The 16,136-nt window shown below is 40.2% G+C and overlaps 1 protein-coding gene across 5 annotated transcripts in view; it reads left to right on the forward strand.

The window, feature by feature from the left end:
• ITCH (itchy E3 ubiquitin protein ligase) overlaps positions 1–16,136 on the forward strand; it is a 171,835-nt gene that overhangs the window by 85,421 nt on the left and 70,278 nt on the right. For all 5 annotated transcript variants that reach the window (XM_072631306.1, XM_072631305.1, XM_072631304.1 and 2 more), the window contains 2 exons: positions 13,897–14,054; positions 15,064–15,274. In XM_072631306.1, coding sequence (XP_072487407.1) covers positions 13,897–14,054; positions 15,064–15,274 — 369 coding nt within the window. The remainder of the gene's footprint in view (positions 1–13,896; positions 14,055–15,063; positions 15,275–16,136) is intronic.

Genomic DNA, 16,136 nt, shown 5'->3' on the forward strand with positions numbered 1-16,136 from the left:
ATTACATTCAGAAACCATAATTTGTTTACCCATTTCCCACTTGATAGGTACTCCCTTAGTTCTTTGCCACTATACAAAAGAGATGTTATAAATATTTTTGTGTGTATATGTTCTCTTCCTCTTGCTTTGATGTCTTTGAGGTTTGGGCCTGCTAGTTTAATCACTATATGGGCAGAGCGCCAGCTTGCTTTCCAGAGTGACTGAATGCATAGCTCGACCAACAGTGTGCTTTATTGTGTCTTTTTTTCTTTAGTCTCTCTAGCATTTATCATTTTCCATTTTTGTCTTTTCCGATCTGAAGGTTGTGAGATAGAACTTCAACATTGCTTTAATTTGCATTTCCCTATTGTTGATTTGAAGCAATTTTTTTCGGTATGGCTTGGATTTCTTTCCTTGAGAACTTCCCCTATTTTTCAGTTGGAATGCCTTGTGATTCTAATAGCTCTGATCAGTTTTCACTTGTGATTTCTTGAAGATAATGTTCAGTCTTTTTATTTTGAAATCATGTTTTTGAGAGGTTCTGGGGATTCTTAAATTACGTCTTGAACTGATTTCCACACCAGTTGGTTTATTTTGGGGGGTGGTATCAGATACATCCTACATTTTCTTCTCTTTTTCTCAGTTTTTTGGTTTTGTTTTAATATTTTTTGCTGCATGGTAAAGTAATTTAGATTTCTATTTTGTGTATCCTAGTGTTCAAGGAATTCATTTCTTGTTTAAGGTTTATCACTTTCTCTTCTTAGTGTTTATTCTCCTTTCTGTTCTTCCACCAGAGGTTTTGTTATCTGTTGCTTCATTCCTTTTCAGTGTTGGTATTAGCCTTGTTGCAAATTGATTTTTGTTCTTTAGGGTTTCTGCTGGCTGTTCTTATGGAGTTAGTTTCTCCTTTTGTGGATCTCTATGTCTACAATCGTTTTTTGATATTTTGATTGTTGGTTTCCTTGATTTGCTCATTTCTCCACCTTTATTCCTTACCTATGGGTTTCGCCAGGGCCAGGTTCTGCTCCCTGTTGTTCTTTTAAATGCAGTGGTCAGTTGACGTTCCTTGTTCTCACAATAGATTTTTGGTATGACCTCTACTTCCTGGTAGTAGGCGTCTCTGGATCTTCATGCCCTCTCTGGCATCTCAGGATTGAGTATTAAGGATCTCAGAAGCCCCGGAGCCAAAGATGTCTTAGCCTGAGTGTTGTGGTACTACCTTTACTGAGGGCTTCCAAGATTCCCTCCCTAAGGCTTTCTGACCATCATGTCACTTTCTGAAAAGAAGCCTTTGCTACCTCTACACCCAGAGCTTTACAGGCTGATTTGTGGTCATATCTGCCTTACCTCTAGTTAGTCTTGAGGCTACCCTGCAATCTTAATGGCTTTCCTGGTGACCCCCTTTCCTGTTTCCCTCAGGCTTCATTTTGTTCAGTTCTGGGATAGAAAAAGTCACTTCCTCTGGTTTCCCATTGGCTTTCTTTATCATCTGCTCAGATTTCAGAGTTGTGCTACAGCAGGCATGTGGGAGAGGGTTGTCTACCTCCTGTATAGGCAGTCATCTTGGTTGCAAATCACAAAAAGCTTTTGTTAATCTTAAACTTGGACATTGATGCCCATAAGGATATGTAAATTAGGTAAATGTTTATTTTTCCCAAGTTGATGAAGCTTAGTTCAACAATTAGTATAAATAAAGTGATAACAGTGAGTTAACTTGGACCAGACAAATAGGTAGGCAGTCATGGTTGGCACCTAGAAAACACAATTAAAAACTCCAGAAGAATTATGCTACTTGGTAGTTTTCCTGGGATGAATGGTAGAATGATGTATCAGTCTTTTCATATATGTGTGTGTACACACACACACACACACACACACACACACTTCTCATTTTACATGAATTTGCTTTACCCATATTATACTTTATGGAAAGAAATCTGCATTCCAAAAAGCCATCTCGGTTAACTTTACAGTGCAGTATTATGTGTTCTCTCTCTCTCTCTCTCTCTCTCTCTCTCTCTCTCTCTCTGTCTCTCAGCATTCTGCAGTTTCTCACCCTCCACCAAAAAAAAAAATCCTAAAAATACACCCACCCACCCACTCCCCAAGTGGAAGCAGAATGGATGAAACTTTGCCACCACTAATAGTTGAAGGGCTTGGCTTGAGATCTCCTGCACTGAGAGGAGGACTTTACCCTGCTCTACCCACATGCCTGTATGTTTGGCTCACACATCTGTCTTCTGAGCTAGGGTGCTACATGTATGTCTCCAAACCCTGCATGTTGCTTATTCTCTCCTGTCAGTGTCCCTGTCTGGTACCTATGTTTATTCTTTCTATGTGCTTCCTCTCGATCCAGGCCTCCCACATGGCTGGCCCCAGTCCCCATGTGCTTCTCTTCTGCTCTCCCTTTTCTGTCTCTAACCCCAATGTGTCCTTGAATCATGTGGTAGCCCCCCCTCTCTCCATGGACACTCTGCATCCTTCCTACTTCCCTCCTACTATCCCTCCCTTATATCCATAGGCAAATTTGCATTATATATTAAAAATATCACTTTATATAGAAGTTTGTATGCGTGTGTGTGTGTGTGTGATGAGGTAATCACCATTAACTCAGGAGAGCATCAAGGATTTTAGGGAAATCAGAGTATATAAACCTCTACAGATCTTAGATTATTTAGCTGGAAAAGAGCAGACCATTGACTGTAAAATATGACACAAGACCAGATAAAGATTGATTTGTGTTACCACTGACAAGTTAACATTGTTAAATATCATCATCTTTGTTTACAGAAGATATTTGCCATTTTTAGTCATAATACAATATGAAACAATACTGGAAACATAGAAATATATGTCTCTGTAGATAGGTAGATGCTCCATTTTTATACTATTATGTATTCCTTGAGAAAGGAATTCCCTACAAAAGATTATTTGGTTGCTTTTTCAACTTTTTGGAAGGTGTATTTATTATATCATCCCATATCATATAAGTGGGATTGTACAGATTTGTGCACTCCCATTTAAATCTTCCGTTATATAACTTGTTGCCAGTTTTTTGATATTAGGTTTAACAAGACTAAATGATGTCATGGATTTATTCTAGATTTTATAGAAAGGTAATATTAAAGCCCCACCTTAATCAGTTTTCATCTCTTTGCTTTTCTCAACACTATATGCCTCGTAAGTGGAAAAAGGCCCTTTGGGATTTAAAGATTTACAAATGTTGGGTTAGTGATAAGGTTTATTTCTAAAAATCACCTCCAATTACAGCCCTGACTTTCCCTCTTCTGGGATCTCTTTCCTGCTCCCCCTGCCCCAAAATGCTGCCAAACCCCTTAACGAAGCTGACTAGGTTCTTTGCATATTGGCATCTGTTGTCACTCATTGATAGTTCCCATCCAGGAAATTTACAGAGGAACTTTATTAGAATTTTTACTTTAAAAAAAATCATGCTTTGTCTGTAACATGAATCTAGCCTTAGTATCCTGATATTTTTCATAATGGACCTGAATAGCTTGTATATTCCAGTTGTCTTCTCTTTTTAGTCATTGTTAGATTCCAAGGAAGTTAGTACCTGATCTTCTGAAGATTTTATTGTTAGACAATGCTATTTTTAGATCCATATAGCATGTAAATTCCTTATACATTTTTGTTTACTGATATGCCTCTGTTAAGTTTCAGTGTCTGATATATGCCCATTTTGGGTATTGAGGTTGTAGACATCAAGAATCAGTTCTTCATATTTGAATTTGTGTAGTGCTTAATACATACTAGAATATAATTAGAATGTTTCTCTATAAGATGATTTTTAGAATAACATTCAAGTCAGGTAAAATTTCAGAAATCTAAAAATTCAGAAATTGACTTTTAATAAGAACATCACGGAACTATACTTGGTCCAAGGGAAGAAGAGTGAGTGAACCAAAATTAATTAGACTAGCTTTAGATTTCTGTTACAGTTTTATGTGATACATATTTTTTACTTATTCCTTCTACAAAGGATTGAGAGCTACTGGAACAAAAGTGTACTACAAAGTGGTTCAGCAACCTCTTTGCATTTACTTTTACAGTTTTGTAATTCATAAACGAATAAGTTTGATCATTGTGAAGTGAAAATTCACTTTGACAGAAGTTTTATTCTGTTTGAGCTGCTTACTGTTTTTGTTCTGTTGATAGCTCAGACTTTTGGTTTTATTTAGATTTTCTTTTATTTCCTAAGTTTTATTTTCATTTTTGTAACCAAAAGAGAAATTAACATTAGTGAGTTTAGCTAAGACATTAGTCATTTATTAAACACTTACTGTTTGCCAGGGACTATAAGAAACTCTAGAAATAAAAGTAAGACAAAACAAAGTACCTGTTCCTTGAGGAGCTTATAATCTAATAGGGCAGACAACATCAAGCAACATTGTGCAAGTAAGATATGTACAAGATAGATTGGAAATAATTACCAGAGGGACAGCACTAATCTTAAGATTATGGAGAATTGCTTTTTGCAGGTCAGTAAGTATTTATTAAATACTTAATATGTGCTAGGCGCTGGGCTAAGCATTGAGAATACAAAGAGACAAAAGACAGTCTCTACCCTCAGTACGTTACAGTCTAATGGGAGAGAACAAGCAAACCGGTATGTGCAAACAAGCTATGTATAGGTTAAATAGGTTAAATAAGGAGAGAGAAGGCAACTAGAATTGAGAGATTGTGAAATGTTTCTTGTGTAAGGTGGGATTTTAGGGTGTTCTGAATGAAGGAAGCTAGGGATGCCAGGAGGCAAGGATGAGGAAAGAGAGCATTCAAAGCATGAAACATGGATTTTCACCAGAAAAAATACCCAGAGACAATAAATGGAGTATCTGATTCATGGAACAGCAAGGAGGCCAGGGTCACTAGTTCAAAGCATGTGTAATGGGGAGGTGTGTGTAATGTAAGAAGACTGGAAGGGTCAGGGATGGAGGGCTAGACTTTGAATACCAAATTGAAGATTTTGTAATTGATCCTAGAGGTGATAAAGAGCCATTTGAATTTATTGAATATGAAAGTGATGTAGTTGGAACAGCACTTTAGGAAAATAACTTTGGTGGCTGAATGAAGGATTTCCTAGAATGGGAGGAGACTTGTAGCAGGCAGAACAACCAGCACACTGTTGTAATAGTATGGACCTGAGAAGATGAGGGGCTTTCACCAGGGTGGAGGTAGTGTCAAAGGAGAGAAAGGGGCATATTCGAGAGATGTTGCAAATGTGAAATCACCACGTCTTGGGAACAGTTCCTATATGGGTGGTGAGAGACATAGTGAGGAGTTGAGGGATAACACTTATATTGGGAAACTGGGAGGATTTTTATGCCCTTCACAGTATTAGGGAAGTCTGGAAGAAGGAGGGAAGGATAGTTTAGGGGAAAAGATAATGAGTTCAGTTTTGGATGTGTTGTGTTTAAGATCCAGTTTGAAATGTCTTTAAAGAAAGTTAGAGAAGTGAGACTCAGGGTCAGCAGAGAGATTAGGACAGATAGGTAGATTTAAGAAACATCAGTATAGAATTGATAATTAAATCCATGGGAGCTGATGAGATCCTCAAGTGAAGTATTACAAAAGGAAGAGAAGACCTAGGACAGAACCCTGTGGGACACCCATAATGAGCAGCAAGAGAAGAATGAGATAGAACCGTAAGATAAGGTAGCAGGGGAACCAGGGAAGAATAGTTGAAAACCTAGAAAGAAGATAGTATTAAGAGGGAGAAGGAGCTTGGCATTGTCCAAGGCTGCACAGAGATCAAGAAGAAAGAGGTCTGAGAAAAACCCGACAGCTTTGGAGAGAATAATTTGGTTGAATGATAAGGTCAGAAGCCAGACTGTAGAGTTAAAAAGAGAGTGAGAGGAGAGGAAATGAAGCCATTTATTGTATGGCTTTTCAAGAAATTTTTCCCCAAAAAGTAGAAGAGATATAGGATGAGAGTGAGTATAGGAGTAAGAGTTTTTTGAGGATGAGGAAGACATGAACATGTTTGTAGGCAATAGGAAAGGAACCAGTAGAAAGGGAGAGACTGAAGATATGTGAGAGTAGGTAGGGATGATAGAGGAGATACTCGATTGGAAGAGAGGGAATCCTGGGAATAGGAATCACTTGTGCAGTAGAAGGGTTTGCCTTGGCAAGGAGGAGGGCCCTTTCTTATGAGACAGGTAAAGGAGGAGATAGTAGCAGAATGCTTCTGGGTGAAATGAGATGAGGAGGGGGAGACAAACTCATGGTATATGGCCTCAAATTTTCTTTTTAGTAAAACATAAGGCCAAGGTTCTCAGCTGAGAGGATAGGAGGAGGGGGAGCTAGGGGAAGTTTGAGGACTGATGAAAAGGTTTGAAAGAGCTGCTGTGGAGAATGGAATAATGAATTATTAAGATCTATAGAAGGATTGTCTAGTAGCAATGAGGGCCCTCTTATGGTTGGTAGACTTGAAGGAATCCAGAGAGGTTAGGAGGCAAAAAAGAAGAGGGAGAGAGTTTCAGATTCATGACAGCAAGTGAAAATGTTTAGTCAGGAGTTGAAGTATCTAGTGTAAAAAACAGAAAGGAGGCCAGTGTCACAGTCACATAGTACATAATAAATGTTTATTGACTGATTAAATTGCTATATATGGTGGGAAGTTAGGGGTAAGATGTAAGAAGACTGGAAAAGTAGGAACAAGATAAGTTAAAGATGGTTTTATATAACAGCCAATTGCATATTTGATCTTGGAGGCAATAGGCAACTAGTGGAGTTGACTGAATAGAAGGGTGACATGGCTAGACTTACATTTTAGGAAGCTCAGTTTGACCACTGATTGTAAGACAGATGGAGGGTGGCACTTGAGCTAAGGGAACCAAAAGACTATTGCAGTAATCCAAGCATGAGGTGAATGAGGGTTTACATGGACTGGAGTGATGGCAATGTCAAAGAGAGGAAGGGGGCATATAAAGAGGTAATACAGAAGTAGAAATAGTAGGACTTGATGACTGATTGGTTGTGCATTGAGGGTGCCATGTAATGCGTTGAGGGTGCCAACTAGCTTTTGGGTCTGGGAGGTTGGTGGTACTCCTAACAGTAATAGGGAAGTTTGGAAGAAAGGGAAGGGCTTTGGGGAAAAGATAATGAGTTCAATTTTGGACATATTGAGTTTAAGATATCTATAAGACATCTATTTCTAATTTCTTCAACATTTTTTTGGGGGGGTCTCCTTTAGCAGGGAGCTGATCTGCTTTTCATGCTTTTCTTTCATCTCTCTCATTTCTCTTCCCAGTTTTTCCTCCACCTCTCTAACTTGATTTTCAAAATTCTTTTTGAGCTCTTCCATGGCCTGAGCCCATTGGGTGGGCTGGGACACAGAAGCCTTGATTTCTGTGTCTTTGCCTGATGGTAAGCATTGTTCTTCCTCATCAGAAAGGAAGGGAGGAAATGTCTGTTCTCCAAGAAAGTAACCTTCTATAGTCTTATTTCTTTTCCCTTTTCTGGGCATTTTCCCAGCCAGTGACTTGACTTCTGAATATTCTCTTCACACCCACTTCTGCTCCGGATCCTCCCAGCCAGTGCTTGGGGTCTGAGATTCAAATGCTGCTTCCCAGCCTCAGGGCTTTTGGCGGGGGCAGGGCTGCTATTCAGTGTGAGATTAAGTTCAGGTGGTCAGGTCGGGGCAGGGCCACCTCTCAGGCTCAGTTCCCTCAGGGGGTTTATGCACAGACCTTCCACAATGGATCCAGGCTCCCGCCTGCTTGGGGATCCCCTGTCTGCAGCCGCCTCTCAGCTTCTGCCTCCCGAGGGGGCCTGAGTTATGGGGGCACCCCACTCCCCTCTCGACCCACCAAAGAGACTCTCTCACCGACCCCGGTCACCTGTGGGTGGAGGGACTTGTGCAGCCGCTGGTGATCCCGTCCCTGAAGCCCGCTCGGATCTTTTCCTCTTGGTGCCGCGCCGCTGCAGGGCTGCCCTCTGCTCCCAGACCTGGCGCCCAATCCGCAGCACGAAGGACCCCCCCCCGTGAGAGGTTTGCAGGTCTCTCCGGAACAGAAATCTCCCTCACTCCAATGTTCCGTGGCATCTGGGTGCAGAATTCGCCGTGAGTTACTTACTTGTAGCCGTTCTATGTGTTGTGGGTTCGGAGCTATGTGTATGTGCGTCTTTCTACTCCGCCATCTTGGCTCTGCCCCCAAGACATCTATTTCTAAATGTAGATTTATGTAATGCAAATGTAAATTCTAAATTCAGTAGGCAGTTGGAGATATAAGTGATGGTCAGCAGAGGTTATGGCTGGACAAATAAAACGTGAATATCATCTATGTAGTGATGTTAATTGCATTCTTGGGAGCTGATGAGATCACCAGGTGAAAAAGTATAGAGGAAAGAGAAGATGGACCAGGACAGATCCTTGTGGGAAACTCATGGTTAGAGGGTATGATGTGTATGAAAATGCAGTAAAGGAGACTGAGAAAGAGCAATCTGATAGAAAGAGAATGAGGAGAAAATAGTGTCATAAAAAACTAGAGATGAAAGTATCATGGAGAAGAAGGTGTGTTCATCCTTCATTGCTGAAGACCATGCCATCAGAGAAATAATGACATGACTTGCACTTGACTTTGTTTTGAGTGAGGGAGGGCTGCACAGGTCACCAGCCTCACTTCTCCTCCAGAGCCATCTGAATTCAGTGACCAGATATTCATCAGGATGACTGGAGATGACTCAGGATGAGGCAGTTGGGGTTAAGTGACTTGCCTAAGATCACACAGCTAGTGAGTGTCAACTGTCTGAAGTGAGGTCTGAACTCAGGTTCTCCTGACTCCTGCACTGGTGCTTTATCCACTGCACCACCTAGCTGCCCAGAGAAGAAGGTATGAAAGAGAGAAAGCTACAGAGAGATCAAGAAGGATGAGGACTGAGAAAAGTTCTTTAGATTTCACAGTTAGAAGATTGTTATTAACTGTGGCGAGAGCAATTTCAGTTGATTTACAGGCTTGGAAGTTAGGTGCAGAATTAAGGAAGGGAACGAGCAGAAAGAAGTGGAAGCATTGTCTGTAGTTGGTATTTTCAAGAAGTTTAGCCACAAAAGGGAAAAGAGATATAGGTCAAGGAATGGATAGATATCAAAAGGAGGATTTCTTGAGGATGGGGGAGTTTATAGGCACTAGGAGGGCCTAGTGCCTAGAGGTAGAGATAGATTGAAGATAAGTGAGAGATAGATTGAAGAGATAAATTGAAGATTAAGTGAGAGAGTGGATGTGATAGAAAAGACAGTCTACTGAAGAAGACAGGATAGATTGGATTATTTGTGCAGGTAGAGGAGTTTGCCTTGTCAGAGAGAAAGACCATTTCTTCATGTGGATGAGAAAGTGATCGAAGACACCTTAGTGATGTGAGATGAGGAAGAGAAGAGGAAATTCTTGAAGGATGTTCTAAGCTCTTTTTAAAATCCTGTTTCTATCACACTTTTGACTTTTTTGTCATACAGTATGTTTTATTTTCACATTCTTAAAAATCCAGTGTTTTGTCCTTTTCTCTGATCAGCCTTTATTACCAAAGTTATTTAGAGTGATAGAATTTTAAAAATAAGTTTTTATTCTCTTCTGTTTCATATATCTTTATAGTTATTCCAGGTATTCCTCCATCTTCTGGAGAATCAGTTCATATAACAAATATTTTTTTAGAGAGGAAAGAAACAACAGTACAACTAATCAATACATTAAAAAAAAGTTTGAAAACACATGTAATAGCAATTATAATTATGGACCTCTTCTGAACCTCCCGCTTCCACCAAGTCATACCTCTTCAATTAAGTCCTGCTTGATCTTTTTAATTTTGTTATATTTACTTCGATTGTGTGTGTGTGTGTGTGTGTGTGTGTGTGTGTGTGTGTGTATGTAGTTCTTTCAATTTAAATTTGTTATAGTTCTTTGTATATTGTTTTCTTGGCTCTGTATATTTTGCTGTGCATCAGTTCAGGTAAATCTTTCTGTGGTTCTCTGTATTCACCATATGCATCATTTCTTGTAGACAGTAGTATTCCATTACATTTATATACCACAATTTGTTTAGCCCTTCCTCAGTAGATGGGCATCTACTTTGTTTCCAGTTCTTGTACAAGTTCAGTCATTTTTCAGCTATGCCTGACTCTCCTTGACCCTATTTGGGTTTTTCTCTTTTTCCCCTTCCTTCAAAAATTTTATTTATTTATTTATTTTAAGTTGTCAGCATTCATTTCCACAAAATTTTGAGTTCCAGATTTTCTTCCCATCTCTCCCCTCTTCCATTCCTAAACACCTTGCATTCTGATTGCGCCTTCCACCAATGTGCCTCCCTAGTAACACCCCCTCCCTTCCCTTATCCCCATCTTCTCTCTTGTCCTGTAGGGCAAGATAAATTTCTATACCCCATTACCTGTATTTTTTTATTTTCCAGTTGTGCACAGGAACAGTTCTCAACATTTGTTCCTAAAACTTTGAGTTTTAACTTCTTTTCCTTCCTCCCTCCCCACCCATCCCCACTGAGAAGGCAAGCAATTCAATATAGGCTATATATATGTAGTTTGGAAATGACTTCCATAATAGTCATGTTGTGTAAGACTAACTACATATCGCTCCATATTATCCTGACCTCCATTTCTTCTATTCTCTCTTTTGACCCTGTCCCTTCCCAAGAGTGTTTACTTCTAATTGCTCCTTCCTCCCATTGGCCCTCCCTTCCATCATCTCCCCCACTCTACTTATCCCCTTCTCCCCTACTTTCCTGTAGTGTAAGATAGATTTTCATACCAAATTGAGTGTGCATGTTATTCCTTCCTTGAGCCAAATGTGATGAGAGTAAGCTTCACTTTTTCCCTCTCACCTCCTCCCTTTTTGCCTCCATTGGAAAAGCTTTTTCTTGCCACTTCTATGAGAGATAATTTGTCCCATTCCATTTCTCCCTTTCTCCTTCCAATATATTCCTCTTTCATCCCTTCATTTTATTTTTTTAGATATGATCCCTTCCTATTCAACTCACCCTGTGCTGTGTGTATGTGTGTGTGTGTGTGTGTGTGTGTGTAATCTGAGAAAAGTTTCAAGAGTTACAAATAGCTTTCCATGTAGGAATATAAACAGGACAACTTTAGTAAGTCCCTTGTGATTTCTCTTTCCTGTTTACCTTTTCATGCTTCTCTTGATTCTTGTGTTTGAAAGTCAGATTTTCTTTTCAGCTCTGATCTTCTCATCAAGAATGTTTGGAAGTCCTCTATTTCATTGAATGACCATTTTTTCCCCTGAAGTATTATACTCAGTTTTGCTGGATAGGTGATTCTTGGTTTTAATCCTAGTTTCTTTGACTTCTGGAATATCATATTCCAAGCCCTTCAATCCCTTACTGTAGAAGCTGCCACATCCTGTATTATTCCTGATTGTATTTCCACAATATTAAAATTGTTTCTTTCTAGCTGCTTTCAATATTTTCTCCTTGACCTTAGAACTCAGGAATTTGGCTACAATGTTCCTAGGAGTTTCTCTTTTTGGATCTCTTTCAGGAGGTGATCGGTGGATTCTTTCAGTATTTATTTTGCCCTCTGGTTCTAGAATATCAGGGCAGTTTTCCTTGATAATTTCATGAAAGATGATGTCCAGGCTCTTCTTTTGATCATGGCTTTCAGGTAGTCCCATGATTTTTAAGTTGTCTCTCTTGAATCTGTTTTCTTGCCAAACCTAGAGGCCTGTATTGGGCTACCCGAGTCTTTCTTACCTGTCCAGGTCTTCGGCTGGCCACGCCGGATGCACGTATGAGAGAAAGGACGTTCCAGAGTCAAACAGGGGTTGAGCTTTATTACAGGGTTTCGGTTACAAGTGCAGGGGGTCTTCTTTCTTAGGACGAAGAGGGGGAGATTTCCTAAGAAGGCTAAGCTTAAGGGAATGGAAGTAGAAGTACAAGCGGGGGAGAGAGGGGGAGGGGAGAGAGGAAAGAAAAGAAGCGGAGCCCTACTTTTCTCTTTGGCTCCACACGTGCTAAGCGAGCTTTTAGGCTTCCTCAATCCTACTTAATCTTCAGCCACACAGTTTGCATCTCAATACCGTGCTGTTAGGTAACTAGGTGTGCTCCAATCCGGGACGACCTCGAGGGCAGGGAGACTCCACCCATCAGGTATCTCCGGGGGAGAGGCGGAAATACCCGAGCTAGCCGAGCTAGCTCGGTCTGACCTTCTCGAACCCCCGCTGTTCATGGAGGGCCTCATAAGACTCTAAGATTTAGAAGTCCCACTTTTACCTGCCCGAGACTGTCCACATGGATTTGAGCTTCCAGTCCCAACATTTTCTAGGTGAGTTGTTTGTCCAATGAGACATTTCACATTTTCTTCCATTTTTTTATTCTTTTGGTTTTGTTTTGTAATTTCTTGGCTTCTCATAAAGTCATTAACTTCCATCTGTTCCATTCTAATTTTTAAAGAATTATTTTCTTCAGTGAGTTTTTGAACCTCCTTTTCCATTTGGCTAATTCTGCTTTTTAGGGCATTCTCCTCATTGAGTTTTTGGACCTCTTTTTCCAGTTGAGTTAGCCTATTTTTAAAGGTGTTATTTTCTTCAGCATTTTTTTGGGGGGGGGGGGGTCTCCTTTAGCAAGCTGTTGACTTGCTTTTCATCATTTTCTTGCATCGCTCTCATTTCTCTTCCCAGTTTTTGGTCTTACTTGATTTTGAAAGTCCTTTTTGAGCTCTTCCGTGGCCTGGGACCATTGCATATTTATTTTGGAGGTTTTGGATGCAGAAGCCTTGACTTTTATGTCTTCCCCTGATGGTAAACATTGTTCTCCCTCATCTGAAAGGATGGGAGAAAATACCTGTTGACCAAGAAAGTAACTTTCTATAGTCTTATTTTTTTCCCCTTTTTGGGCACTTTCCTGACCAGTTACTTGATTTTTGGGTCCTTTGTCAAGAGTAGGGGTATACTCTGGGGACCTGTAAGTTCTCAGTTCCTCCAAGGTGGCACAATCAAGGGAGAGGAGTTAACTCCCAGGCCTGGCTCCTGGCTGAGATTCGTATCAGCCCCCAGGGGCTTTATGCTGAGTGCTACAACAATGGAACAGTGGATGCAGGCTTCTGCCTGCCATGGCCACCACAGCCGCTGCCAGCTGCTACCTGTTGCTGCTCCTGCTGCCATCGCTGCTGCATCCTGGCCCCAGGTCTAGGGGAGGACCCTGCTCCCTTGTCACAGAGGTCAAAAAGCCTTCTCCCTGAGCTTTGAAGTGTCCTTGTTGCCTGTGGGTTGAGGCTTCTGCCCCCAAGGCCTGTTCCAGCCCTGTTCCTCCTGGTGCTACACAGCCAAGCCTGGGCTGGGCTCTGCTCCACGTCTGATGGGACAGATCTTTCCCGTCAGCTTTCCAGGTCCTGGGCTGGAAATCTCCTCCACTCTGTCGTTCTCTGGCTTCTGCTGATTTAGAATTTGTTGAAAGTCTTTCTTTACAGGTATTTTGTGGGCTGTGGGAAAAGAGCTAGTGTATGTGCCTCTTTCTACTCCACCATCTTGGCTCTGCCTCCTCTGTTTGGGTTTTTCTTGGCAGTGATACTGGAGTGGTTTGACATTTCCTTCTCCAGCTCATTTTTCAGATGAGGAAACTTAGGCAAGCAGGGTTAAATGTCTTGCTCAGGATCACACAGTTAGGAAATATACTAAATATACTATACATATGTATAGTATACATATGTATATACATTCATTCAAAATCACTCAGCTCATTTTGAAAATAAGCTATTCTTACTTGAAACCTGGCTTATATGTTTATAAGAAACCTTATATATATAAAAATTGCTCCAAATATATATTTGATAAGGCTAAATGAGGAGTCTTACCTATAGAGAGATGAGATTTTTTTTTCTGTCATGCTTTGCAAGATTCAGAGGGAATTCTTTATTTTTTTGTTCCTTCTCCCCTACCCCTCACCTAGATCAAATACAAATGGACCTGAAAATGCTGAGGAACCAGGACCCAGTGAAAATAGAAGGGTCAATGGCAGTAACTCTCCATCACTCACAAACGAAGGTTTTAAACCTTCTAGGCCTCCAAGACCTTCACGGCCACCTCCTCCCACTCCTCGTAGACCAGGTTGGTATTTTTAAAGGAGATAGGAAGGGTTAGCTGTTAATAATATAACTGATGGCTATGATCTTTGTTATTATTATGTTCTATTTTAATTTGCTGTTCAGGTGAACATCAATAGAACTCTTGTTTCTTATTTTTAGAGTGTTTTCATGGTTGCATTTGTCTCTTTGCATTTTTTGACAAGGATGATCTTCCCATACACAATCATGAGATACTTGATAGTCTTTCCATCAGTCCTTCTTGGACTATTGAAATTTTTACAGCTCATTGTCCTTGAAAGGTGACAACTGCATTCACATTATGTCTTCATGGTTAAAGTGTAGGTAGTCCCTTCTGCTAAGGTGTACTCCATCGTTTTGGATTCAGTAAATTATGTTGTACAGGGTATTACTATTTAGGTTCCATTTGGACTAAAAAAGTTTAAAAGGGGATAAAAGGACTAAAAGTTCCCTGAGGTCCCTTCTAGCTTTGAGGTTCTATAATACATAACTTGGTGTAGCACCACAGAATGTCAAATAATTGAGTCCCTTAGCTTTTATTTCTCTTAACTGTCTTTAAGGTAGAATGAGTAAATGGCAAGTAATATACATAGGAAAATTCTGAATGATCACATTTTAAAATGAAAAAGGCTTGTAACAGTTTTTCCGTTCAAATCTTGATTTGAGGTGTATATAGGTTTATCTCAAATAAACTTTAAGGTTTTTTTGCTTGTAGGTTCATATAGTAGATAGAGCACTGAGTTCAAAGGGCCTGTTCCACATCCTATCTCTGTTACCTTGGGAAAATAACTTAAATTCCTTGCCCTTGCATTTGGACTCTGTGACCTCTTTATTCCTTTCAAGCTCCAGACTTGTAATCCCATGATTCATTTTGTGAATTTTTGGTCATGTGCTTTTAAATGAGTTTGCTTGTGTTTGGCCTTTACCAACTTTTAAAAAATCAAAATTGCACTCATAATTTAGAAAAAAATTAACAACAACTTTTAACATTTTCTTACTGAAACCATTTCTAGCATCTGTCAATGGTTCTCCATCTGCACCTTCTGAAACTCCCGTGTCTAGTACAGAGTCATCACCTTCAACAAATATGAGTGTAATTCCTGAAGGAACAGCAGCTCCTACCACTGTGACTTTAACAACACCTCCAACTTCTAGACAAGTACAGCCTGTAAATTCTGCTTCTCAGCAACTCAATACAGTTAATCAAGGTCCTCTTCCACCTGGGTGAGTATCTTAACATTTTTAATTTATGTTTACTTTGCTAATATTTCTTCTGAAAGTACTTTATAGGAAAGGAAATTCAATGTTCTAAATAACTTATTGTTTAGTCTGCCTTTGAGTAGTGTCTTCTACCCCTTTGGGTTTCTGTTGAAATTGACCTCTGGCCCTAAATCATGAGGTCTCAAAGAGACACCAAGTCAAATGTGAAATTTCTAGGTGGAAATTTTTTTTTCTGTTGTAAGACATAATTCAAGAAGGGCTATCATATCCAATTCAGTGGACTACTTGGAGCCTGAGGATCAAATAAACGGTTCCTTTAACAAACTGATTTATTGGTAAGTGAAAGTAGCTTTCCTTTGTCTTCTACTAGACACAACTGTTGACTTCCAGATAAAAGCAGTCCTCAAGGAATTGTTGTGGGGTCTCAGAGAATTCAAGTCAATAGATAGAAAAATTCTTTATATTTATTGCCCACAGGGCTCACATCTGGGTTTCAAATTAATCCACCTGGATCATACTGCCCACAAATGAGAATTTGTCTCATATTATTCTGGCTTCCTGCAGAGGTAGGAGGATGAAGAGTTAGCTAAAGCTGCCCCAGTCTGCATCCTAGAATCTTGGCCTATACCCCCTGAGCCCTCTGGATCAAGAGGACCTCTGTGCAGTAGAAACAAAGAAGAAAGTACTACCCTGCACATTCCTCTTCAGCTGCCCATCATCCTTCTTTCTTTGCTGCCAGACATTTTTCTTCCTTTTCTGCTTTTCATTCTTCTTCAGCTGCTGCCCATCATCATTCCCCTATTGTTTCTTGTTACTCTACTCCATGTTGCTGCCTGATGCACAATTGCTCATGGTGCTATCTACT

Source organism: Notamacropus eugenii, chromosome 1 (genome assembly GCF_028372415.1).
Source record: "Notamacropus eugenii isolate mMacEug1 chromosome 1, mMacEug1.pri_v2, whole genome shotgun sequence".
In the NCBI taxonomy this organism is placed as follows: Eukaryota; Metazoa; Chordata; class Mammalia; order Diprotodontia; family Macropodidae; genus Notamacropus; species Notamacropus eugenii.